This window comes from Saccopteryx bilineata, chromosome 9 (assembly GCF_036850765.1).
Source record: "Saccopteryx bilineata isolate mSacBil1 chromosome 9, mSacBil1_pri_phased_curated, whole genome shotgun sequence".
NCBI lineage: Eukaryota > Metazoa > Chordata > Mammalia > Chiroptera > Emballonuridae > Saccopteryx > Saccopteryx bilineata.
The window spans coordinates 91695893-91723052 of NC_089498.1; the positions used below are offsets into that span (position 1 = coordinate 91695893).

Here is a 27160-nt window from a genome sequence, read left to right on the forward strand (position 1 = left end):
GTACGTTTTCCTTGCAGAATTAAACTTACCTTATTCTCTTATCCACTAGATGGCTCAACTGCACCATGTTGGCAGGTCATATTGACATTTGCCTGCTTTGCCTATGATTTCTGCTTTCTGAATACTATGTGAATAGTTGTCTGGACCAACTATTCCAGTTCTTTACATATATGTGATGACAACTTTCCCCACATTTTCTGATTATTTACGAACATGAAAATCAGTTAAAGGCTTGCTTATGTAGAAGACAGCCTGACTGGTGGTGACACAGTTGCTAGAGCATCCACCTGGGATGTGGAGGTCCCAGGTTCAGAACCCCAAGGCTTGAGTGCAGGCATGCTGGCTTGAATGCAGGATCATTGAAGTGATCCCAAGGTTTCTGGCTCGGTTAGAGCCCTGCTCCCCACACTGGTTAAGGCACGTATGAGAAGCAATCAATGAACAAGTAAAGTGAAGCAACTGCGAGTTGATGCAAAGACATTGTATTATAGGGCTTAGAAGAGTTCATTTTTGCTTTCAAGAGCATTTTGGACTTGACTAATCTCTATTTAGATTCCCTGAAACTGGGCATGGGGTTAGTAACTCATTCTTTTCTTACTGATTCCTGGTCATTTTGTGTCATTTTACAGAATATGGTGGTACTTGAGTTTTTGAGGCTTGTTAGGGCTGTTGCTTGAACTTAGTAATATTTATGAGCTCAGTGATAGAGCGCCATTCTGGAGTGTGGATGTCCCGGGTTTGATTTCTGGTCACGGCACACAGGAGAAGCGACCATCTGCTTCTCCACCCTTCCCCCTCTTGCTTCTCTCTCTCTCTCTTCCCCTCCTGAATCCATGGCTCGATTGGAGCGAGTTGGCCTCGGATGCTGAGGATGGCTCCATGGCCTCTGCCTCAGGCGCTAAGAAGAGCTTGGTTGTGGAGCAACAGAACAGCACCCCAGATGGGCAGAACATCACCCCCTAATGGGCTTGCTGGGTAGATCCCAATCAGGGTGCATGCTGTCTCTGCTTCCCCTCCTCTTACTGAATATATATTTATATGTGTGTGTGTGTGTGTGTGTGTGTGTGTGTAGAGAGAGAGAGAGAGAGAGAGAGAGAGAGACTGTGTTCGTTTGTTTGGCACTTTACTAGGTGGGAGGGGGAGAAATACTAGGTGAATAACCAAGACATGTTTATCAGTAGGCAGCCTACTACATTTTTTTTTTTTAGTTTATGAGCCACGTACTACTAATGGGTAAGCAGAAATAGCTGATGAAGGTCATGTTGTAATTAATCATGTGGACAGCAGGAGCAGAATTTTATCTCTTTCTGACATGGCCCTTGTTGATACTGTATGAAAATAAGAATTTTTTAAAGCTGTGCTCTTCAGAAATATTTTATGATATTGTTGTTTTGAGTTCTTAGGCAGAAAGGAAGTGGGACTAAGATTGGTTGAAAGTTTATTACGTGCCAGTTTCTCACCCAATATACATTAATTTGTTTCCTGCAAGAACCTGGAAGAAAAATACAAATATCCCCATTTTACAGATGAAACCGAAGGATTAAATGGTTGAGTAAATTGTGCAGGATTAACCAACTAGTAAGTGGAGAGGTGAGTTCTGGTCCTCATCAGACCTGCTTCAGTGCCCTCCTTTTCTCCAGGCGTCACGTGGGCTCTGGGAAGATGGTGTCTGTGCCTCCAAGGAGGGAACCTGCGGCTCTGAGGAATCAATGGTTGCTTTATTCTTTTGACCTAGAGAAAAACCATTATTTCCTAAAGTGGCAGAACCATTTTTTTAAATTATTTTAACTGGTTAGATACTTTCATATCCTAAAGACAGAACACTCCAAACAATTGCTTAATTTTTAAAGACCTCTGTTATAAAGCAAGGGTAGTCAACCTTTTTATACCTACCACCCACTTTTGTATCTCTGTTAGTAGTAAAATTTTCTAACCACCCACCGGTTCCACAGTAATGGTGATTTATAAAGTAGAGAAGTAACTTTACTTTATAAAATTTATAAAGCAGAATTACAGCAAGTTAAAGCATATAATAATAATTACTTACCAAGTACTTTATGTCGGATTTTTGCTAAGTTTGGCAGAATAAATCTTTATAAACCAACTTACTATAGTTAAATTTATCTTTTTATTTATACTTTGGTTGCTCTGCTACCGCCCACCATGAAAGCTGGAATGCTCACTAGTGGGCAGTAGGGACCAGGTTGACTACCACTTTTATAAAGAAATGGTTTGGGCAAACTAGAGCAATCAGTCCTATTAACTCTTTAACAGTTAACCTTAGAATGATAGTTTTAAACTTTGTGTAAAAATTGATGTTTCCAGAAAAACTCTACCTAACATTAATTCTTCAGTCATTTTATATGTATTTGTATATGCATTTGTTTATATTCAGTACCCATGGTAATTACTATGAATTATTTCCATCAATTTGAAAATATAACCTGTGATTTAAAGAAAATTGCATTTTATTGATATAAAACATACCCAAAATATTAACAGTATGGTAACTAGATAATAATTTTTTTCTTTTCATAAAGTCTTTTGTATTTTTCTTGTTTAAGGATCAGGTAGCTAAGCTGTGTGAAAAAGGAAATGTGGTCATTAGTTTCTTAAGGAAACAAAACTGAAAGTAAAAAATAATGTAAAAACATGTTAAAAGAGGTACTTAATTTTCTCTCTGGCTGTGGTATCATTTTTCTTGATTCTGTAGTCTGTCCTTTTTCACTGTGTTGTTAGGTACATATCCTTCAAAGTTTTCAAAGTTGATGTTGTACCTTCAGAGCTATTGAAACAAATTATCAGTACTGCTTACTTACTTGAATCCATTGATGTCATTTCATGTCATCAGATTTTGCATACCATGTCATCTTGCCAGGCCATGAGTACATTTATTCTTGTGTTACCTTATAAATTATTCTACATACTGCCTAGGTATACTGAGATTTTTATTCCTATTTTCAGCATTATTCAGTATTATTACTATATGTACAAAGTGTTGCTTTGTATTGGAAATTCCTCAGCTTTCCCAGGACAGTGAGAAACTAAAGAGACTCATTCCTTCTTGTGAGGGAAATGTAAAATTGTTCATTTGTCTATAAAAAAACCTTTGGCAAAGGTATTGTAATATGTTGAATTCTTAGCCATTCTATTGCTGATTGCCATGTATATGAATGATATTTTAGATATGAGTATGAGGAAGGAGCTTTCTGTTGTCAAGGATGAAGCATGTTCTGTGAATTATCGTCATGGTATGACAATTGAATAATCATTATGTCTTGCTGAATCAACCTCATCTAAATTTTAATTGTATGTTGAATTGTTTAGCCACTTCCTGATTTAATGAGAAGTCACAATATATAGTCATTTAATAGCTAGTGTCTTCTACTTCATAGATTGTAGAATGTCCTTGGCAAGTAAAGAAAAGTTTATAAGAAATTGAAAACAAATGAGAATTCTTTTAGAATACAATCTATCTAGTCTGTTTTCTATCATTTGAAGTGACTGAATGATTGTCCTATATGTATTAAGAGAGCTCTAGTATATGTAAACATTTAACTTACTATAACTTTTATTGGAAGTTAAGCAAAAGACAAAGAAAGCAACCTAGATAAATTCAGCGTATATGGGTGGGAAGTACAACTGGACTTCACCAAGGCCTGGAATGGGAAATGGTCATCACTGAGCATCAGGCAGTCTTGCTTCATCTTTCTTCACCGCAAGGTGTCTTGTCTCTAGCTGGTGCTTCATTGTTCTTTGTGTACAGGTTTCTCCAAGTAGAAAGCTAAGCCTTAAAAAAAACTCTTAGTTTTTTCTCCCAAGAGAGAATCTGATTGGCTCACTGTCTTCTCTTTGGCTGATCAGCTGTGGCCAGGACAGCATCTTAGCATAAGCGTAACTCCTTCGAAGCCTGCTCCTCTCATAATTAAGAAGGTTCAGTGAGGTATAGGCTGGGCAGGTTTCTCAGGATGAACCGACTTCAGAAGATCACTCTGGCATCAGAGTGAAGAATTGCTGATAAAGGGACTAGAGACCCCCTTTAAGAGAATATAGTAATCTGGGTAATAGGTAATATTGATCTGAGTTAGAGTAGTGAGAGAGAAGAGAATGAATTTGTGGTGGATAAATACTGACTCTCCAGAATTGCATGTTAAGTTGGATTTGGAAAGATAAAGAATCAAGGGTAATGTCTGTGTTTGTGGATCAGATGACTTAGTAGATGGTGATAGCAACCCCTGAGCTGGAAGAACACAGGAGAAGCAGGTTTGATGGGAACTTAAGGAGTTGGAAAGTATAACAAGAGAAGAGAGCCCAGCCCTGAAGAGAATCATGTTTGAGAGCTGGCTGGAGAAAAGAAGCCCTCAAGGAAAGACTGAGAAGGAGCAGAAGATAAGAAAAGTCAGGATTGTGCAATGTTTTTAGGAAGCCAACCAAAGAGTGTTTCAGACAGGATACTACAGTGCTGGATGCCACTGGGCAGTATGAGAAAACGTTCTGTGGGGTTTTAGAGCAAAGAGCCAGGTGGTGACCTTGGTGAATATGTTTAATGGAAATGATGAAAACTGAAACGGAGGGTTGAGGACTGTAGAGATGAGGAGACAGAAATAGCAAATATAAACAGTGCTTGAGAAATCAGCTATGAGAGGAAGAAGGGTAGGGGAGGAATGGCTAGAGAGTGTTATTGACAGTGAAATAAGGTTTTTTAACAGTGTGTATGTGGTTTTTTAAAATAGCAGGGTATTAATCATATGTGAGTGCTAAGAGAAAGAGGGATACTTACTTGAGCAAGATCAGGAGACTTACTCAGAGCACTGTTGCATTGTAATAGTAACAAATGAAGCAAAAATAAATACCATGTGGGTACTGGTTTAATAAAAGGAAGTTGAAGTATTTGTGGACTTCTCTTTTCTCTAGTAAGGGATTGGTATGTCTACAAGTAAGGAAGGGTTAAAGATGTATGGAACAAGTCGGGGAACTGTTTTGAAATAGATACTGTAGAAATTAGAGAAGACAGCTGGCATGGGAAATCTTGGTTTTTCTCTCTGGCTTAAATTGAAAACCTTGGGTTTGAAAGCAGTATAAGTAGGCACCTTGGCGGTTTTCGTTCAGCGGCCAAGGCACAGGTTCAGAAGGAGGAAACTGCTCACTTGGTCCTATTTCAGGTTGGGGCACCAGGAGAGAGCAGAGCAGGGATACGGGCTCAGTGGAGCTCTCACCGATGGACTGTGATGGATAAGCTGAGGAAGGAAACAGGTAGAGGCTTGGGAGGACTCATGGGAAAGCAGAGTTGTTAAAGATCTGGGAGAACTTATGTGCAAAGAATATGTGAGAGGAAGCCAGTATGAGACTGGTCCTCAGATGGCAGTGACACAAGAGGAAAATTAACCAGTGGTTTTTTGTTGTTGTTGTTTTTGTATTTTTCTGAAGTTGGAAACAGGGAGGCAGTCAGACTCCTGCATGCGCCCGACTGGGATTCACCCGGCACGCCCACCAGGGGGGATACTCTGCCCATCTGGGGTGTTGCTCTGTTGCAACAAGAGCCATTCTAGCGCCTGAGGCAGAGTATCCTCTGCGCACGGGTCAACTTTGCTCCAATGGATCCTTGGCTGCGGGAGAGGAAGAGAGAGACAGAGAGGAAGGAGAAGGGGAGGGGTGGAGAAGCAGATGGGCGCTTCTTCTGTGTGCCCTGGCCGGGAATCAAACCCTGGACTCTCACACGCCAGGCCGATGCTCTACCACTGAGCCAACCAGCCAGGGCACCAGTGGTTTCTTTGAAGACTTCAAGTCTGTTTCTCCAAGATTACTGATAATAGAGAAGGGTCTGGAAGGAAGAGCAAGTTTTGGAAGGAAGAAAAGTTCAATTTTCACTATTTCAGAGTGAATACCTGTGGAACATCTAATACTGAGATGACCAGAGGCAGTTTTAAGTATAGAAGTGGAGGTCAGGGCTGGAAACAAAATTTGGAAATCATCATTGAAGCCCTGAATTTACCAGGAAGGGGAAAAATACAGAGTGATAAGTCTTCTTTGGTACTGTGTATATTTGACGAGTGGGAAGTAGAGCAGTTTGTGAAGAAACTCAAGATGGGGTAAAGAGTTGAGCGAGCAGGCCACTGGATTTGAGAACTCGTGAGTGGCTCTTCGGAGAGTTCAAGAGATAGGTGAGTATAAAGGGATGTAAGGCTTTGAGGAGCAACTGACTTTTTTGCATCATGTTTATTGCCAAATAATAATATATATTATATATGATTATTTTATCTCCCCAATATACTAACATTTAAAAAACATGCCTAGCCTGTGGTGGCGCAGGGAATAGAGTGCCGACTGCCGGTTCAAAACCCTGGGCTTGGCTGGTCAAGGCACACAGAACAGACAACCAATGAACAGCTAGGGTTAAACAACTTCTCATTTTCTTCTCCCTCTTCTCTCTGTAAATTCAATAAGTAAAGTCTTTTAAAAACATAACTTTGATTAGCTTTCTTACAGAAGCTTTGCTTGGCTAGGTTCTGGCTTTCTCAAACGGAGTACTGGTCACTTTGATTCCTTAATGCCTCTGGGGTATCATTATTACTGATTATTACTTGGGGCTGTAATATTGCTGGGACCTTTTGAGCAACTAGGACCATTTCTTCTTGTACTCAGTGGCTCCAGCATGTTTTTTGAGGCCTTTTTTCTCTGTCATTTGCTGCATTAAAGTCATTTGACATTATTCATGGATTTTTTTCCCCCTTCAAACCACTCACTGTGTTTTAGTTTAAAATTGGTAGAAGCCCCTTTAGGAACAAATAAATACACTTAGTTGAGTTAGCAGTGTTGACATTCATGATAAAAAAATCAAGGCTGAGGGGGGAAGGCCATTCTGTTTACTTCTGCCGCTGGCATGTTGGAGACCTGTGTTTTGTTTAGTCATCTTCTAAGAGATTTCATGAGCTTTTCCACATGTAGGTTATTAAACTACTCCAGAAAGTCACACTCTTTGGAGGGGTGGGGGAGGTTGGGGTGAGGAGGGAGAGAATTAGATATTTGCTATAGACTTTTGTAGGGAAAAAATGTTTTTAGTGTCCATCCTTCATTGCTGTTCCTGTGTTGGTGGTGAGAAACACAGATTTTTGTGCCCCAAGCCAGGTCTTCTCCAGTGAAGGGCAATTGAAGATAAGATAGAGCTTAAAATTGAAACTGTGCTCTAGCTGGGTGCTCAGTGAATAGAGCATCATCTCAGCATGATGAGGTCACAGGTTCAATCCCCCATCAGGGCACATATGAGAAGCAACCAGTGAGTGCACAACTAAATGGAACAACGAAGTGGAACAATAGGTCGATGCTTCTCTCTCTTTTTCCCTCTCTCCCTCCCTCCCTCCTTCTGTCCCTCTTTCCATCCCTCCCTTCCTCCTTTCCCCCACCCCCCCTCAAATCAATGGGAAGACTTTAAAAAATTGAAACTGTTTCTGAGTGATTAATTACAGTTTTTGTCCTGGACAGTAAACCTTTTCACTACTCTTGCATGTCTCCAGCTTAGACCTGCCAGACGGAAGTGCTGTTTTTCTTTCCATCTTGCTGAGCTTTCAAGTTCAGAAACATGGCAGAATTTACCTCAAAATGTAGTGATTTTTCTTCTGCTGAGAGCAGGCACATTTAATTACAGAAAGCTATTTGTCTTTTTTCTAATACCTACCAAGCAATTTTTTAAAATTCTGATCATAATTACATTGCTGGCAAGATAAACTGTGGTAATTATATGTGGAATTAACTAATAGGAATAAAATCCCCTGTAAGATGCATCTGGGACATTTCTCATTTGCTATTCCTAATTTGTGGTTTTAGGAAGTGTCTCTGGTGGTGGTTGAATGTAATCAACATTTTCTTTTGTGAGCCTGAGGATCTTATTACTAAAAGACTTTGCTACTTGGAATGATTTCTAAAAAAAAAAAAAAAAAAAAAAGACTTGGCAAAAGTTATTACAAACCCAATTGCAAAAGTACAAACCAGGCTGTCTTCTTCTCACCCCTTTGTAGTGGGGTCAGATTCTCCTAGAAGAGAGGGCAGATTAGGAACAATTGGTATTCGTGGTAGAAAGAACCAGTGGTGACCTGGCCTTCAAGGTTATCTCTTGGCTGAAGGAATTTTTTTTCCTACACTCATGGGTAACTAAAGAAACAGGCTAATTATACTGATGCTTAAAAGATTTGCCCTCTACTTTTTTACAGAGTATCTATAGGAGTAAATCCTCCTACTCCTGTCTACCTCCTCTTTGCAAGACAGTGGTGCAGAAAAGGAAGTAAGGAGAAGGAAGAGTCTCACATGTAGAGGGGCATTATTCAGCCCTCTGTTAGGCTCTTTAATAAAGACTGAGTCAAATGAATTAATTTTTATAAGAGTCTCACCTCTTCCTTAAAGCTTCATTATTTGAATGCTTATGGTAGTAACATTTTATCATACACAAGTTTAATTTTTCCAATATCCAGCTATATACATGTCTTGCAGACAGATAACAGTTTAAATGGTTGACAAATCTGTCCATCACAGTGAGTTCAGACCCTTGCAGACAAGAGTCTACTGTTCTATCTTAGTAGTTCCTACATATCTCCCATAGGGTAAGCATTTCATATTTGGAGTTTCCTTAAATGTTATTTTGCCAAATATGTCATATGTTGTGATTTAAGGAACTTTAGGGATGATTTGATTATGCAAGTTTTGTGAATTGTTTAGAAAAATGGAATCTTGTGTACACTGGAGTTAGAGTTTAAAATCAGTTCATAAAGCAAAAGCCAGAATCAACCTTTAGAGGTCCTTAACTCATAAAGTATACTTATGACCATTACTTATGCAAATTTAAGTTAGAGAATCACTAAGCTAGAATAAAGAGCAAAAGGAAAAGTATACAGGAGACTGTAAGTTCACCCCTTTTGGCTTTAAAGATGGTGGATAAGTAGACATTTTTGTTTCTCATTGCCTGTTGGCTTTATTTCATTCTGTTTTAATAATAAGCTTTTTAAATCTTAATTTGTATTAATAGTTTATTTGTTGTGAGGATTATATAGGAGCTTGTTGAGTTTTACCTTTCTGCAAGATAGCTTCTGAAGTCAGTTGGTTAAATTCTAAGGTTAACCATTAAATAGATTTGTGATGCAATCTTGTTGTTTTCCTTATTTCTCTTTTCTTTTCCTTTGGTATTTTAATAACGCCTCTTTTGAGAAGTCCTGCTTCTTCTCTGTATTAAAAGGAGCAAAGGGAAGAGGATTGGTATCAGATCCTTTATTGAACTTGAATAAGAACAAAGAGAAGTAGCATGGCCCTCTAGGTTTATGGTTGCACTACCCCATTCCCACCAATTCTCCTCTTCATTGGATACTTTTTATTGTAAATGTCATCAGGTTGTCTCTATGTTGTGTATGTTATGTGTGCTATACTATGTGATACTATATTACATATAATATATAAACTGTATATTACATGTAATATATAAAATATATAATCATCCTCCCTTGACCTTCACTAGTTTCCTTCCATCTTCTTTGCTTTCTCTACAGAAGTAGCTATACCCATTTAACCTACATAGTTCTAAAGTCATATCCCACTCACACCTTAGCTCATTTTAAGCTAGCTTCTACCCTCATCACATTATTCAAATAAATGGCTTGATCTTTCTGTAGCATTCAATACTATTGATCACTATGATCTTAAAACATTCTTCTTTTGGCTTCTCCTGTGTGTTTCCCTCATTTTCTATCAATTCTTGAAATATCAGGCTACCAAATTGTTATTTCTATTTGGATGTCTTAGAGATATCTCAGATTCAACATGCTTAAGACTCAGCATATTTATAACTCTCCTCTTCCTCCATATCTTCTTTACCACCAAGGTTTGCTTTCTTTTGGACTCCATACAGTATAAAGGTGAAGGACTCAAATCTTCCCTCTTCCCCTTATTAACTTTGTAACCATAGGCAATTAACCATTCTAACTCAATTTCAGTATCTGTAAGATGGGAAAAAAATTGTTCCTATCTGAACATAAGGAAACGTCAGACCAAGAGTATATTGGACTTACAGTTCCAGCCAAGATACAGTAACAGGGACTGGATTTATCCTCTAGCCATACAACTAGAAAGCTCTCAAAGGATTGCTGTGAGCCTGAAAAGAGTACAGGCTTTCCTGGGTTACGAATGAGATAGGTTCTGTAGGTTTGAAATGTTTAAGTATTTATATGTACAGAAAGGTAAAAATAAATACTATGTTAAGACAAACATCTAAGTTGCATTTAATAGGCAAATGTACCTGTTGCAACTTACATACAAATTCGAGTTCAGAACAAACCCACAGAACCTGTCTTGTTCATTAACTGAGGACTGCCTGTATTTATAAAGTGCTTGAAACAGGACCTGGCATAAAGTAAGCTCTATATAAGTGTTTGTTTTTATTATTATTAAATATAGGTATAATAATAAAATCTGTGGGATGTAGCAAAAGTGGTACTTAAAGGATAAATTATAGTTTTAAGTGCTTATATTACTTTTAAAAAGCAGTTCTCAAATCAGTACTCTTAAGCTTCCATCCTAAGAAACTGGGTGAGAAGAGTGATTCCAAAACAAGAACAAAGAAGGAAATGAAGACAAGTGCAGAAAACAAGGAAATGGAAAAGTGTAAAACAATAGAGAAAATCAGAAATTAAAATATAGCTTTTTAACAAGATCAATATTAATAATAAAATTCTAACCAAATTGATCAGAAAGAAAAGAGAGAAGAGAGATTACAATAGCAGGAATGAAAAAGGACACATGACATGGATATTATAGGCATTAAATCAGACAATTTAACTGAAATGAGCAAATTCCTTGAAAAACACAAACTATCAAAATTATTTAAGACAAAATAACCTAAAGAGCCCTGCCCATAATTTTTTTTATTTGCGATTAAAACATTCCCTCAGAAAACCTCTTGTCTTGGAAGTCTTCACTGAGCCATTCTATCAAACACTTATGGGGAAATATTGTCAGTTCTACACAGTCTCTCAGGAAATGGAACAGGAAAGAACACTTCCCAACTTACTTTATGAGGTCAGCCACCATCATCCCTGTGCTGAGGCCTCCCACACAGCTAGCAGGTGGGTGCCATCTTTCCTGTTTTGAGACCTTCCCCCACGCTGAATCTGCATTAGCCTGGTGATCTCCATTTGCTCCATCCTGATGATTTCCTGAGATTCCCTGAGATTCCCAGCCCAACTGTGCATCACCAGAGGCTCTTTCTGTGGCAGTCAGCTGGCTTGACTTATGCTACAGTCTTCTATAAAAAAGCTCTTAAAGGTCCACAGGCCTCAGGTGGGTGGTAGCTGGCCTCAGTGTGCCCTGTGCCTTTACTGAGTGACCCCAGGCTCCCCACTGGCACCAAATCTGAGTCTGCATTAACCTGGAGACCATCATCATCCCTGTGTTGAGCACTACTCTCCCCGCCCTGGTGGCTCTCTGAAGCCCTGCCTCATCCAACCTTTGCAATGTCCCCGAGGCTCTTTTAGCTGATAAACCTTACAGGCAGCTGGCAGGTGGAGGGAGGCCTCAGGGTGCTCTGTACCTTTTTATGAACTTCCACAGGCCTACTGCTGGTGGCAGTTGGCCTTGGTTTACAACACAGCCTCTCCCATGCATCTCCAGGTCCAGCACAGACAGTTACCAACCACAGATCACTTTGTAGCCTTTACCAGGTAGTCCTAGGCTGGTCATAGGCAGCAACTGACCTTGGCCTGCACTGGAGCCCCTCCCAAGAAGCCCCAGAATCTACATACCTGGTGGCCTCTTGAGACCAAAGCAAATACCACCAGATTGGTTCCACAAATGGCATATTCAGTGGCTGGGCTCAGCAGGCACCAAAGCCTGCTGGGGTAAATATCACTCCATAGGGTCAGACCCCAGATAGCAGCTCATACTATGGTCATAGTCAATCCTCACAGCCACTCAACCTTAAGGTCAATCCCATGCAGTGATGTGACAATAGCAGTTAAGACTCAACTACAACAGGAGAGTACACAACCCACATAGGGGCACTGCTGGAGCACCTGGCTCTGGTGATTAGGGAGACTGCTACTCTGCCCCATAAGACATCTGCTTCATAAGACCAAAACTGTGATGTATCTGATCTACCTAATACATAGAAACAAAGAGAGAGCTGGCCAGGATGAGGAGACAAAGAAACATGTCATAAATGAAAAACCAGAAACAGGAAAAAAGTCAAGGGATAGAACTAACAGAATGGAGGCAAGCAATCTACCAGATACAGAGTTCAAAACACGGGTTATAAATATTACTCAAGGAACTTAGAACTTTGACAAACAGTAAGTATAAAAAAGTACATAAAGAACCAATCAGAAATGAACACTATAATAACTGAAATGAAGAGTACACTAGAAGGAGTCAGCAACAGATGAGGTGAACAGATAAGATGGAAGACAAAGTAGCAGAAAATACCCAATTGAAACAACAAAAAGAAAAAATCATTTTAAGTGAGGATAGTTTAAGGGACCTCTGGGACAACATGAATAATAACAAGATTGGCATCATAGAGGTTCCAGAAGGAGAAGGGGGGGGGGAGGTTGAGAACTTATTTGAAGGAATAATGACTGAAAATGTTCTTATCCTGGTGAAGGAAATAGACAAGTCCAGGATGCACAGAATCCCAAATGAGGTGAGCCCAAAGAGGCCCACAGCAAGATACGTTATATTTAAGATGGTATAGGTTAAAGAGAAAGTGAGAATCTTAAAAACAACAAGAGAAAGACCTTTAGTCATTTACAAGGGAGCTCCCATAAGACTGTCAGCTGATTTCTTAACAATAACTTTGTAAGCCAGGAGGGATTGGTAGGAAATAGTCAAAGTGATACAAAGCAAGGAACCTCAACCAAGACTGATCTACCCAGCAAGGCTATTTTTTTTTTTTGTATTTTTCTGAAGCTGGAAACGGGGAGAGACAGTCAGACAGATTCCCGCATGCGCCCTACCGGAATCCACCCAGCACGCCCACCAGGGGCGATGCTCTGCCCACCAGGGGGCGATGCTCTGCCCCTCCGGGGCATCGCTCTGCCACGACCAGAGCCACTCCAGCGCCTGGGGCAGAGGCCAAGGAGCCATCCCCAGCGCCCGGGCCATCTTTGCTCCAATGGAGCCTTGACTGCGGGAGGGGAAGAGAGAGACAGAGGGGAAGGAGAGGTGTTGGAGAAGCAAATGGGTGCTTCTCCTATGTGCCCTGGCCGGGAATCGAACCCGGGTCCCCCGCACGCCAGGCCGACACTCTACCGCTGAGCCAACTGGCCAGGGCATGGCTATTATTTAAAACTGAAGAATCAAAGAGCTTCCCCAACAAGAAGTCTAAAGGAGTTCACTACCAGACCCATATTACAAAAAAAAAGGGGGTTAAACTTTTATTTAATTAGGAAAATGGGAATAAAAACATAAACATGAATGATAAATTAATATCTATTGCCGCGGACCAGCGCGGCTCCAAATAACGGTGCGGAATGAGGAAACACACTTTGTCAAAACAAAACCGATGGGACCGGGAGGACTCTTCAAACTGCCTGGCAGAGTGCCCCACAGCCCCAGTTCACTTTATTATATGGACCTATGCAAATCAAGGACCCTGATACAAAGTTGCACATCAAGGGCTAAGACAGGAACTCTCCCAAGGCAAAAACAGTATACATTAGTGAATTTTACAAACATCTGAAAACAAAAAGTCAGAGGAAGGGCATGTATATTGCTTCCTGCACCCCAAGGAAGGAAGTGGAGTGGGTGCAAACACTCAGCATCAAAGCCAAATATGGAGATGGAAGGGGGAGAATTTAGCCCCCTGCCAAGCCTCGAATCTATAATGGCTTTTTGCCATTACTGGTCCACAACATATCCCCCTTTTCTTTTTAATTTGTATGCTGAGATTTGCACTCATCTGATTTTCTAATTTGGAGGCAGACGGAAAAAATACAGAACAAACACAAAATTAGTATAGCCAATGCTAACAGATACGCAAAACAAGTATACTAATACATAACAGTGATAAAGCCTTTAAGCAAACTCTTTAAGCTAATAATACAACAAGAATCTATAAAAGAGTAATATCCTTAAAGTGTTCACCAAGTCTAAGTTGGCACCAACACCATTCCAAATCTCTGCAAATGCAACCCAACCCCAGTTCAGTCCATCAAAAATTGTCACAAGAGCAGGAGTCCAGGAAAAGTCCACTTTCAGGAGAAGTCCTCATGGCACTGGAATTGTCGTCACACTTCCACACTCTGCAGTTAGCGTCAAAGTCCCAATGACCGCTGCTCCCAGCTGGCAATGACTCAGGTAGACTGGAAAAGAGACTGAACTCTCCCTTAGAGGAGTGAGGGGAAGCCTGCCTTCCAGTGTGTCCCTTCCTCACAGCAAAGGCATATAAGCCTGGCAGGCTTTGGCTCAAAATGACCATCCTTTCCACTATTGAAGCAGGGCCCTGATGAAGTTCCAGTTGGAGCGTTGGAGCCTCTGAGGGTGTATGCCAAGAGCTAGTATTTTACCTGATCTCCTTTGGGCTTTTTTGGCCTCTTGGTACCTTAAAAGCCATGCTCAGAAGATCTCGCTGAGGGGCTTGAGAGTCCCTATCTGCCTATATATCTGGAGCTATTCAGAAAAGTACAAAACAGTGTTATTAGCTGGAATCAAATAAAAATAAAAGAAGGGTAGTAGTTTGCAGGACAAAAATTTGGGCATCTCTTGTACATCAGCATTCAAGATAAACTGTTTGAAGTAAAAAGCGTAACAGGGTAGACCTGCAGGAGCTCCAGGACATGACTCCCCCCCCCCCCTTTCTTTTTATATTATTTACAATTGAATCACACTTTATACTATTTTGACTTCAAATATTGTAAGAAATTCTTGACTTTGTTAACTTTTAACAAAAATAGAGTAAAAGCACCTTCAAACAACATTCCCACACTTATCAAAACACCCCCTTAACATTAATTAACAGGCACTTTAAAGAGTACATATCAAAACTGAAAAATCCCATTGTGATCTTCATTATTCTTCCACAGCAAAAAAATCTTTACACCTTTATTATGTAAATCTATGCTGCTTCAAGCCTTTCACTTGCTGCCTGGAGCAGCCTGGCCAAACCAGCAAGTCTTTTGGATCCAAAATGAGCGTGCTCTACTTATTCCAAACAAAATCATATCCATGTAGGGGAATGAAATTATCCCCATTTTGTTTTCAATACTACAGCTGGCACTTCCAAAACTATTATCATCATTACTTTTCATGTAAGGACTCAATTCAGGCCTTATAAACAAAAACACTTAGACATTAAACAAAGACTTCACATACAATCACACAAATCAAGAGTGAAACCCGGGGTTTTAGAGAATAAACTATGGCCTGCTTGATCTTAAGTAGGGCTACCTTAATAGGAACGTAATAAGGATATATACTAAACAGAGATCTCTCTCGAAAAATCTCAAGACGGCTGTATGAGATTTCTATTCAGCAATACCCAAATCAGGCCCCCCTTTCGCCCTCTTTTCAAGCAATGGATCAGGAAAATAAAATGATCTAAAACATTAAAAAATTAGATAATAATAATTGAGAAAGGGAAAAGACCATAGTAACTCTTATGCAATTGCTCTTGTAAAGTGAGTCTCTCATCTAGAATCATGGTGTCTCACCAGTCGTTCAGGGATCCACCGAGGAGCTTCAGCAGACCTAGGAAAGACACACACACATCCTCGGCCCCATAAGAGAACAGGGTCTGGCCCTTGCCAGATTCCTGTGAGTGGGTCCCTCCATCGCACTTCAGGGAAGGCTTTCCTTGCAGGGTTCCAGAGTCTCTCTGCTGCTGAATGACCCTGTACATCAGTATTCAAAAAATTTAAAGTGAAAAGAGCATGACAAAGAAGATTTGCAGGAGTTTGAGGGTATAATTCCCCTTTTTTAATTTTTTCCAATTGGTTTTTAAGTGTTTGATGTGCACGCTCTACAATGCCTTGACCCTGGGGATTGTAAGGAATTCCCGTCCTTAGGTCAAGTCCAAAAGTCTGACAAAATGTAGTAAATGCTTTTCCTACATATGCAGGAGCGTTGTCAGTTTTAATCAGTTTAGGAAGTCCAATAATAGAAAATGCATACAAGCAATGAGCTATAACATGTTTAGCAGCCTCTCCTGTTCTGGCAGAGGCTACTATAAATCCAGAATAAGTATCTACTGTAACGTGGACAAAGGATTGTTTGCCAAATGAAGGTATATGAGTAACATCCATTTGCCAAAGTTGTCCCAGTAGGAGTCCTCGAGGGTTAATTCCAAACGAAGGGACAGATTGTAATATAGGGCACCTTGGACAAGATTTAACAATCTGCCGTGCTGCTTCCCGAGAAAGTTGAAACTGTTTACGCAGGGCTGCAGCGTTCTGGTGATGGATAGTATGAGACTGAATTGCTTGATCTGTCATGGTTGCTCCAATAATTTTCTTTTGGGTAGCTTGATCAACAAGGGCATTCCCTTGCGCTAAAGCTCCAGGGAGCATGGAGTGAGCTCGAATATGTCCTATAAAACATGGAGCTGTATGTTGACGTACAAGTCTTTGAAGAAGGAGGAACTGCTGAAATAGTTCCTCATCAGCAGTTGTCCCTAAGATAGCAGTCTCTATAGTGGAAACAACCATAAGTAAATATCTGCTGTCTGTATATAAATTAAAGGAGGAGTATGACAAATGCTGAAAAGCCATGATAATGGCATGTAATTCTACTCTTTGGGCTGATTTTAAGGTGACTGTTTCAGTATAAAGCTGTCCATTGATTATTAAGCCTGCTATTCCTGAGATGGATCCGTCAGTAAAGATTGTAGGTGCTTCAGGAATGGGCTCATTAACAATTGTCTTAGGAAATATAAAGGTAGTAATTAATGAAAATTGAACTATTTTATCAGCTGGGTAGTGAGAATCAATTTGGCCTGTAAAATTTGCAAAAGTGATTTGCCATTTTGTGGAAGTTTCCCAGAGTCATTGTTGTTGATCCTTTGAAAAAGGAACAACAACAGTCTGTGGCTCAAAACCTATAAGCTGCAAGAGTCGCCTACGCCCCTTGATAATCAAGGAGGCAACAAGATCAAAATATGGAGATAAAACTTTCTTAGGAGTAACAGCTAAATGAATCCATTCAATAGGACCTGAAGCTTGCCACAATAGTCCTGTTGGAGTGTAACTTGAGGGACATATTAGTAGGGCAATTGATTCCTCAGGATTTATGCGTTTTAGTTGTGCTTGCTGCAAGGCCTTTTCTACAAGCTTTAAAGCTTGTTGTCCCGCAGGTGTAAGTAGCCGAGGAGAAGCTGGTTCAGCTGAGCCTCTAAGAATATCAAAAAGTGGCTTCAGTTCTCCAGTAGTTAATTTCAAGGAAGGTCTAAGCCAATTAATGTCTCCTAACAGTTTCTGGAAATCGTTTAAAGTTTGCAAATGATCTGTCCTGATTTCTATTTTCTGTGGGCGAATTTGTTGTCCCTCAATAATTTGTCCTAAATAAGAAAAAGGTAAGCATTGCTGTACCTTTTCAGGAGCTATATAAAGTCCTGATTTTTTCAGAGAATCTTCTAGTTGTTGCAAAATGGTCAACACAGTGTCTTTGTCTGGATGAGCAATAAGAATATCATCCATATAATGAATTATGTATGCCTTAGGGTGTTGCCTTCGTACTGGAGAGATGGCTTGAGCAACATATTTTTGGCACAAGGTAGGACTATTAGCCATACCTTGAGGCAAAACTCTCCACTGGTATTGCTCCATGGGAGCCTGAAAATTAAGTGAAGGAACACTGAATGCAAAACGCTTGCAATCATGAGGGCTTAAAGGAATAGTAAAAAAGCAATCCTTCAAATCAACAACTACAAGGTGATAGTTCCATGGAATGGCAGTAGGAGAAGGAAGTCCTAGCTGGAGAGGACCCATAATTTCCATAGTCTTATTTATTGCTCTCAAATCTTGTAATAGCCTCCAGTATCCTGATTTCTTTTTAATGACAAATATAGGCGTATTCCATGGACTATTAGATGGTTCAATGTGCCCAAGCTGTAGCTGTTCCTGTACCAATTGAGCAGCTGCCCTAAGTTTCTCCTGAGAAAGGGGCCATTGGTCTACCCATACAGGATTATCTGATTTCCAAGTAATTGGGTCTGCACAGTGCATTATTGGGGTAGCAGGAGCTACCAAGGCCCCTATGCAAAATTTTGATATCCTAATCCATGCCTTCTGGTATTGGGTGCCACTTTTATGGGGGTGAGAATTCCTCGCTCTTCTTTCCCTAGACCCTTAGTGGGCAAAAATCCCTGATCAAGCATTTGAGTGCTAACTAAACTATTAGGACTGACAAGCAATGCCCCCATATTTTTCAAAACATCTCTACCCCACAAATTAACTGGCAATCCAGGGAGCACATAAGGCTGAAAAAATCCAGAATGACCTTCTTTATCTTCTCATTGTAAAAAAACTAGAACTTTGTTGAGGGGATTTACTCTGCCCTATACCTTGTAATTCTGTGGCTACTGCATGAGTGGGCCAGGAAGGAGGCCAATGTAGCTTTGCAATAACAGATACATCAGCCCTAGTATCTAAAAGCCCTTTAAATTTACGCCCTTGTATTGTTAGTTCCATTTCAGGGCGTTCCTGACCTATTTTTTGAATCCAATAGGCAGTATCAGTGGAACCAAATCTTTGATTCTCTCGGGGTCCCTTTAGCGGGGTTTGGCCTTGTCTTAAAAGAGGTAAAAGGATTAATTGAGCAATTTTCATATCAGGGGAGATAGTGACTATATTCCTCAAAGTGTGAGCCATTACTTTAATTTCCCCTGCATAATCAGAGTCTATCACTCCAGGAAGAACAAAGAATTCCCTCATAGTTAAACTCCTTTTGCCTAACAAGATTCCTACTGTGTTACTGGGAAGTGGCCCAAAAATTCCAGTGGGTATGGCTTGAGGTCCCATCTCTGGAGTCAATACGAATTGGGAGGTGGGACTGAGGTCCAGTCCTGTACTGCCTGTTGTTGCCTAGGATAGTTGGGCAATGTTTGGCCTGCTGGAATCTGAATTTGCTGAGGAAACACTGACATTGCCCCTATTGTTTGATGAGGCCGGGGAGGGCCCCATTGTCCGTTTCCCTGCCCTGCGGTAGTACATTTAGGCCTCCCCTTACTCTTCCAATGTTTCCCTTGTCTACAAAGTGGGCAGAGGTCCGGAGCCTTAAGGGCTGGCTGTCCTTGAGGGAGAGGCCGAGACCAATATCCGGGAAAAGTAGGGCAATTTTTAGCAAAATGCCCCGAACCCCCGCATTGAAAACAGTTTCCACGGGCAAAAGTACTTCCCTGACCTTCCTTCCTTCACTTGTTCTGTCCTTTATCAAAGTTTTGTCCTGGAAATCTTGCCTTATTACCTGTGGTAAAGGCAAGACCTTGCATGTATGAAGGCCCAACATCGGCGCATATTCTAATATAATCCTCTATATCTCCCTTCTTGCGGTGAGGCCGAAGTGCAGCCTGACAAGCAGAATTAGCATTTTCATAGGCTAGTTGTTTTATTAAAACCTTTCCCACATTTTTATCCCCTACTATTCTTTCAACTGCTTGAATTAGCCGTGAGACAAAGTCTTGAAACCGCTCGTCTGCACCCTGCCTAATTTTACCAAATTCTTCTGGTTTGGTCCCTGGAATAGGCAGGCATTTCCATGCCTGTGTGGCTAGCTGATTAATTATATCATAAATAGCTGGTTGATACTCTAATTGAGTTGCCGTATGGGCATACTGTCCTTCTCCAGTTAACATATCTACAGTAACAGCAACCTCCTCTTGCTGATTTTTCTCATCCAGCTCTATAGCCTTTTCATGAAAGTCTGACTTCCACAACAAATAATCACCCCCAGAGAGCCAAGCACAAGCAATCACCTTCCAGTCATTTGGGGGAAGAGCCTTTTCCCTAATAGTATCTAATAAACCAAGTGAAAAAGGGGCAGTAGGCCCATACTGAACACAAGCAAGTTTAAGCTCTTTCAGAGTTTTAAAAGGTACAGGTTTATGTTCTCGCACTAGTCTCCCTGTATCATCCTGTCTTTCTACAACAGGAAAATGGGTGAAGCCATCATTTACTGTTTCCCCTACATTTCGAGCCTGGTAATCAGCCTGATAAGGGAACGGAGGAGCAGAGGGTTGAATGTAGGAAGGAGCTGAGGGCAGCGGAGGCCCCGCGGCTAAGGCAGCCATAGCCACGGATTTTTCATCCCCCCTGTCATCCTCAGACTCCAAGTTATCCTCATATTCACATCCCTCTGTTTCCAGCTCACCCTGATACTCTTCAGACAATGATTTGTCTTCATACAGAAACATTTCTACATAAAGGTCCCTTACTTTTGACCCTATCTGTCCCATATTCTTTTACTCCCAACTACACTTTCCCCAAAAACTTTCTTTACTCACTGTGCGCACTTCACTTTGGGGAGTTCCGTCACCTTCCTTCAGTTTTAGTTTCCTCGTACTCAAGTCGTCTGTTCGGGCGCCACTTGCCGCGGACCAGCGCAGCTTCCAAATAACGGTGCGGAATTAAGGAAACACACTTTGTCAGAACAAAACCGATGGGACCAGGAGGACTCTTCAAACTGCCTGGCAGTATCTGAGTGCCCCACAGCCCCAGTTCACTTTATTATATGGACCTATGCAAATCAAGGACCCTGATACAAAGTTGCACATCAAGGGCTAAGACAGGAACTCTCCCAAGGCAAAAACAGTATACATTAGTGAATTTTACAAACATCTGAAAACAAAAAGTCAGAGGAAGGGCATGTATATTGCTTCCTGCACCCCAAGGAAGGAAGTGGAGTGGGTGCAAACACTCAGCATCAAAGCCAAATATGGAGATGGAAGGGGGAGAACTTAGCCCCCTGCTAAGCCTCGAATCTATAATGGCTTTTTGCCATTACCGGCAATAGATTGCTCCAATCAAAAGACATAGTGTAGCCGAATGGATAATAAGACCCATACATCTGCTGTCTACAAGAGACATACTTCAGATCAAAAGACACACACAGACTGAAAGTAAAAGGGGTAGAAAGAGATACTTTATGCAAATGGAAAGAGTAAAAAAGCTGGGGTAGTAATACTTATATCAGGCAAAATAGACTTTAAAATCAAGGGTATAATAAGAGACAGAAAAGGACTTTCATAATGATAAAGGGATCAATCTAACAAGAAACTATACACTTGTAGACATTTATGCACCCAACATAGGAGCATTTAAATACATAAAACAAATATTTACAGACATAAAGGGAGAGCTTGATAGCAATACAATTGTAATAGAAGAGTTGAACACCCTTTTGACTTCATTGAGTAGGTCTTCCAAACAGATACTCTAAAAGAAAACAACAGCCTTAAATAACTCAGTATAAATCAGATGGACTTAATTGATATTTTTATACTATTTCACGCCAAAGCAGCAGAATATAAATCTTATTCTAGTGCACATAGAACATGTTTCAGGATAGACCACATGTTCAGCCACAAAACAAGTCTTTATAAATTTGGGGAGTTTGAAACCATGTCAAGCATCTTCTTTGACCACAGTGGTATTAAACTAGATTTCAATTAAAAGAAAACTGGAAAACACAAACAAATGGAAGCTAAATCCTACTTAACAATGAAAACGTTAACAATGAGATCATGAAAGAAATCAAAAGATACCTTGAGACAAATGAAAATGAAAACTCAATGACCCAAAATTTATGTGACAGTGAAAGCAGTCCTAAGGGGAAATTTTATAGCAATACAAGCCTACCTCAGAACACACACACACACACACCCAAGAAAAATCTAAAATGAACAATTTAACTTTGCATCAAAAGAAACTAGAGCCCTGGCCGGTTGGCTCAGCGGTAGAGCGTCGGCCTGGCGTGCAGAAGTCCCGGGTTCGATTCCCAGCCAGGGCACATAGGAGAAGCGCCCATTTGCTTCTCCACCCACCCCCCTCCTTCCTCTCTGTCTCTCTCTTCCCCTCCCGCAGCCAAGGCTCCATTGGAGCAAAGATGGCCTGGGCGCTGGGGATGGCTCCTTGGCCTCTGCCCCAGGCACTGGAGTGGCTCTGGTCATGGCAGAGCGACGCCCCAGAGGGGCAGAGCATCGCCCCCTGGTGGGCAGAGCGTGGCCCCTGGTGGGCGTGCTGGGTGGATCCCGGTCGGGTGCATGCGGGAGTCTGTCTGATTGTCTCTCCCTATTTCCAGCTTCAGAAAAATACAAAAAAAAAAAGAAGAAACTAGAAAAAGAACAAAAAATGCCCAAAGTGAGTAGAAGAAAGGAAATAATAAAGATTAGAATGGAAATAAACAAAATAGAGTCTTAAAAGAAAACAAAATCAAATTATAAACATTAAACCAGACTCAAGAAATAAGAGAGAGGACTCCAATAAAATCAAAAATGAAAGAAGAAGAGTGACAATTGGCACCACAGAAATACAAGGATTATAAAATTATATGTCAAAAAATTGGACAACCTGGAAGAAATGGATAAATTTTTAGAAGCATATAATCTTCCAAGACTGAGTCAAGAAGAAAAAAAATATGAACAAACCAGTCACTCCTACTGAAATCAAATCAGTAATCAGAAGCTCCCAACAAACAAAGTCCTGGGCCTGGTAGTATCACAGGTTAATTTTACTAAACATTTAATGAAAAATTAACACATGTCCTTCTCAAACTATTTCAGAAAATTCAAGAAGTGAGGCTCCCAAGCTCATTTTACAAGGCCAGCATTACCCCGATTCCAAAACCAGAAAAAGACACTATAAAATAGGGATTGCATTTTATTATTTTATTTTTTGAGCGAGAGAAAGAGGAAGAGAGGGATAAGAAGAATAACTCATAGTTGCGTCACTTTAGTTGTTCATTGATTGCTTCTTGTGCATGCCTTGACTGGAGGGCTCAAGCCAAGCCAGTGACCCCTTGCTCAAGCCTGCTACTTTTCTCTCAAGCCAGAAACCTTTGAGCTCAAGCCAGTGACCATGGGATCACTTCTATGATCCCAAGCTCAAGCTGATAAACCTGCGCCAAGCCAGATGAGCCCATGCTCAAGCCAGCTACCTCGGGGTTTCAAACCTGGGATGTCAGCATCCCAGGTAGACACTCTGCCCATACTACTACCACCAGTCAGGCAGGTTGCATTTTTATACACCAATAATGAACTATCATAAAGGGTAACTAAGGAAACAATCCCATTTACAACTGAGCTTAAGTGAGTCGAGTTCTGTTTCCTGTTCTCAGGAGTGCAGCTGTGGCTTCTGCAGAGGGTACCAGTGGCTGGGGCTGCTCACTGAACCTTGGACCCAGTCTCTGCTGCCCTGGCTGCCCTGGCACGGTTCCTGGAGAGTGTGGTGGCTGTCACTACTCAGCTGCTGTCTCAGTTCTGTCCAGAGTTCTGTGTGAGCACCGTGGACCCCACTCCTGCTGCTGGATTACCCTTTCCTAACAATGGATAGAAGAAGCCTTTCCTTGCTATTCCTGTTCATGTTACAGAAAGGGAAACCTGTTCTGTGTAGGTTTCTGGATCTACTAAGCTTTTTCTTTGATTTCCAGCAAACTGGGAAACTGAAAGGCAGCCTTTCTGTTTTCTGCTTTGGTAATAGTAAGTAAACTGAAGCATCAAGAGCACCAGTTTCTCTCCTGGTCCTTCATCTTCCTAAGGAGAATGCAGGCCTTCCATGTAAGCTTAGGAAATCTTGTTTGCAGTCACAGTTTGACCCCTTGGGTTATACACGCCATCCGCTGTGTACTCAGCCTCTGAGCACGTGCAGATCACCATGTGAGTTATTACTGTCTCCAGGCCATGGGCAGACCCCGTTTCCAGGAGAAATATGTAGGATATTTGATAAAAGGCCTGGCACTCAACACTTTCCTCCAATCCTCTTTCCACTTCTCTTCCTATTTCCCGACTCTGAAAGGCAAGGAGGGAATTCAAGTTAAGGTTGAAATTGGTCTGGATGACCAATTTGATCATCCTGTGAGCATAACTGGTGTTTAAATCATTACCAGAATTTTCTTCAAGCCTGTGGTTTGTCTACGTAGGCAGAGTTTATGAGACTGGTCATTCCAGACAGCCCTCTCTGGAGTCTTACATGACTAGTTTAGCTGTTGATTTTGGAAATATTTCTATGGGCCTTTCTTTAATTCACCCAAACAACTTATATAACTCCCAAAACTGCTTCCAGTTTTATTTATCTTCTTTTTTTAAAGTTTATATTGTTTGGACTTTTTTATTTTTAATTCCATCACTCCTAAGAATCCTCATTAGTCATAATATTCTTTCACCTAGGTTGCTACAGCAGCTCACTAGTTTCCTCTTCCAGCTCTCTTCTCTGCACTTCCCAGTGGTTCCCACCCTTCCTAGGAACTCAGCTGTGTGAACCCAGTGTAGGAGCCTCTGCATGTGCCCAGCACAAGGCAGGTACTTTGTATTTGTTGAATTAATTTTTGGTCTTTTAAGCAGAGGCGGATTTAATGGCAGGCACACTGGGCGTGAGCTCTGGACCCCAACTTCTGAAGGGCCCGACAAAATCCCAACTTTACACTTTTTTCTGATGACATCAAGTTTTGTTTCATATGTACAATTTTAACATTAATAGTACATAGTGTTTTTTAGTTATTTAAAAATATGGTTAATATGTATTTTTATTTTCTCTTTCTTTTTATAGACTTTTTAAAAATTTTTTAAGACTTTATTCATTTTTAGAGAGGAGAGAGAGAAGAGGAGGAGGAGCAGGAAGCATCAACTCCCATATGTGCCTTGACCAGGCAAGCCCATGGTTTTGAACCGGTGACCTCAGCATTCCAGGTCAACACTTTATCCACTGTGCCACCACAGGTCAGGCCCTTTCTCTCTTTTTAAGGGGCTCAATATTTTCTTCTACAGCCAGGGCCTCAAACAACCTTAATCTGCCTCTTCTTTTCAGTCTTGTCAGGAGGTTATGTTTGTTTTGTTAGCATTGTTTACAACCCCCTCCCAACACATACACCAAAAAAACAGTAGTCTGACTGGTGGTAGCGCAGTGGGTTGAGCATCAGTCAGCCCAGGATACTGAGGTCTCTGGTTCAAAGCCCTGAGGTCTCCAGTTTGAGCGCAGGCTCTTCCAGCTTGAGTGTGAGATCGTCAGCATGATCCCAAGGTCTCTGACTTGAGCCCAAAGTCACTGGTTTGAGCAAGGATTCACTGGCCCAGCTGAGGTGCCAGGTCAAGGCACATATGAGAAGCGATCAGTGAATAACTTAGGTGAAGCAACTATGAGTTGATGCTTCTCCTTTCCCTTCCTGCCTCTCTTTTCCTCTAAAACAAACAAAAAACAGTAATTCTTTAGATCTAACTTGTTTCTTGGCGTATTGCAGGTTGTGGAGAGTAGCGTCGCAGCTGTCTTGCTGCATACCTTTCCTAGTAGGCCACTTTTGCCTAGTAAGGGTAGATATAATAGGTCTGTTAATAACCAGTACTCAAATGGGTAGAAAAAGAGTACTTGGTCTTTTAATCAGACAGGTGGTAAATAAAGAACTGTGGTCAGAACTTAGGTTATAGTTTTGATGCCCCAAACAGTTCAATTATTTTGTTTTATACCCTAATATACAGTACTAAATGCTTCTCTCTCGCTAATATTTTCTCATTTTAAAAATAATATTGTATCTTCTTATTTTTGTACCTCTCCCAACCATTACAACTTCAGCATATGCATCCCACCCAGATATTGCTGTTGAGGGTCATAGGCTCTGTCACCATGACAGCATTGTGCTGCTCTATGTCTGTTAGGTAGGGTAATGTATGCTTACCAGCTTATTAGCATATAAATCTGTTATTCCTCCCATGTGAATTATTTTTGAATGAATGTTTATCAATTTTGCACAAAAGTTAAGGTTTCAGTACTCTATAATATTATAAACACATAAAAAGAACTGGTTTCAAATTTTATACTGTGACAATGGCCTTGAAAATGTATTGTTATATTTTTTGTGCTTTTTCCCCCTCAGTTTTCCAGTATTTAAGACATGTATGCATATTAATACCAATGACTTCTACATTGAAGAAACTGTTTATTCTGGTAAAAGTTTTGTTTTTTAAACTATCAGTCATTTCCTTAAGTATAGCAGATGCCAGCCATGCTCTGTGATATTTTTTCTGGTGGTGTTTTAATGAAGAAGCCCTTGCAACTTGACCTAGCAGTTGGTGTTACTATTAGTGAACAGAGTGCAAACCTGACTTTTAAGGTTGTACAAATTAATTTTGTTAACAATACATTTTGTTCCATTTTGCAGCTTTTCAGTGAATTTTTGGATGAAGCCATTAAATTAATCATTTGCCATCATGAGCAGAAGTAAGCGTGACAGCAATTTTTATAGTGTAGAGATTGGAGATTCTACATTCACAGTTCTGAAACGATATCAGAATTTAAAACCTATTGGCTCAGGAGCTCAAGGAATAGTATGGTAAGTTTTTATTTCCAAAAATTAGGCAAAAAATCATTAACTGCTGTTATTTTCTCCTCTTGTAATATAGACACCTTGGTGTAAATATTTTGTCTCAAAAATTTTAATTAAAACTATAAAATTTAAATTAAAGCTGTAACATAGTTGTTTTGTTCAGAAGTTAATGGTCTTTTTTATTCACAAAACAACTGTAAATCAGCACTGCTGTCTTTAAGGATCAGTCATGATTAAATACTCGGTTATATGCCATGTAGAGACAAATATCTGTGTCAGAAAAGAATAAGTTCAATCCTGTTAATTCCTAGCATACACTATTCCCACAGTTAATTGTTTAATAAGAAGCATTACTTAATCATCACTTTCACATGAGAATGAAGCTCTGAGATTTCAGAAATCTTATTTTACACTGGGGAATGAAGTCAGCTATATCATCTAACTTTATGTGTTTCAGAACTTACCTATTTTTGAAATTGATTTAAAAGGTAATTTCTATAAAAAGCCTAGGTTTTGTATATCAGCATGATTTACATGAAAAGGCAGAGCAGTCTCTGGGATAGTTCTGCTAATGACTTCAGGTCATTAAGTTAGCATTGTAAACTAGTGTTCCGGGAAGTGTTCTAAGCCTCACTCAAGCAGAATTATATCTTCATTACCTCTTCTTAAACCA

At 40.5% G+C, this 27160-nt stretch overlaps 1 protein-coding gene across 8 annotated transcripts in view; it reads left to right on the top strand.

Moving 5' to 3' along the window:
- MAPK8 (mitogen-activated protein kinase 8) overlaps positions 1–27160 on the top strand; it is a 91935-nt gene that overhangs the window by 27937 nt on the left and 36838 nt on the right. For 6 of the 8 annotated variants that reach the window (XM_066244195.1, XM_066244196.1, XM_066244197.1 and 3 more), the window contains exon 2: positions 26323–26493. In XM_066244195.1, coding sequence (XP_066100292.1) covers positions 26372–26493 — 122 coding nt within the window. In that variant the 5' untranslated portion in view covers positions 26323–26371. Of the gene's footprint in view, positions 1–24340; positions 24473–26322; positions 26494–27160 lie in introns of all 8 variants that reach the window. The other 2 variants (XM_066244192.1, XM_066244193.1) reach the window with 2 other exon arrangements.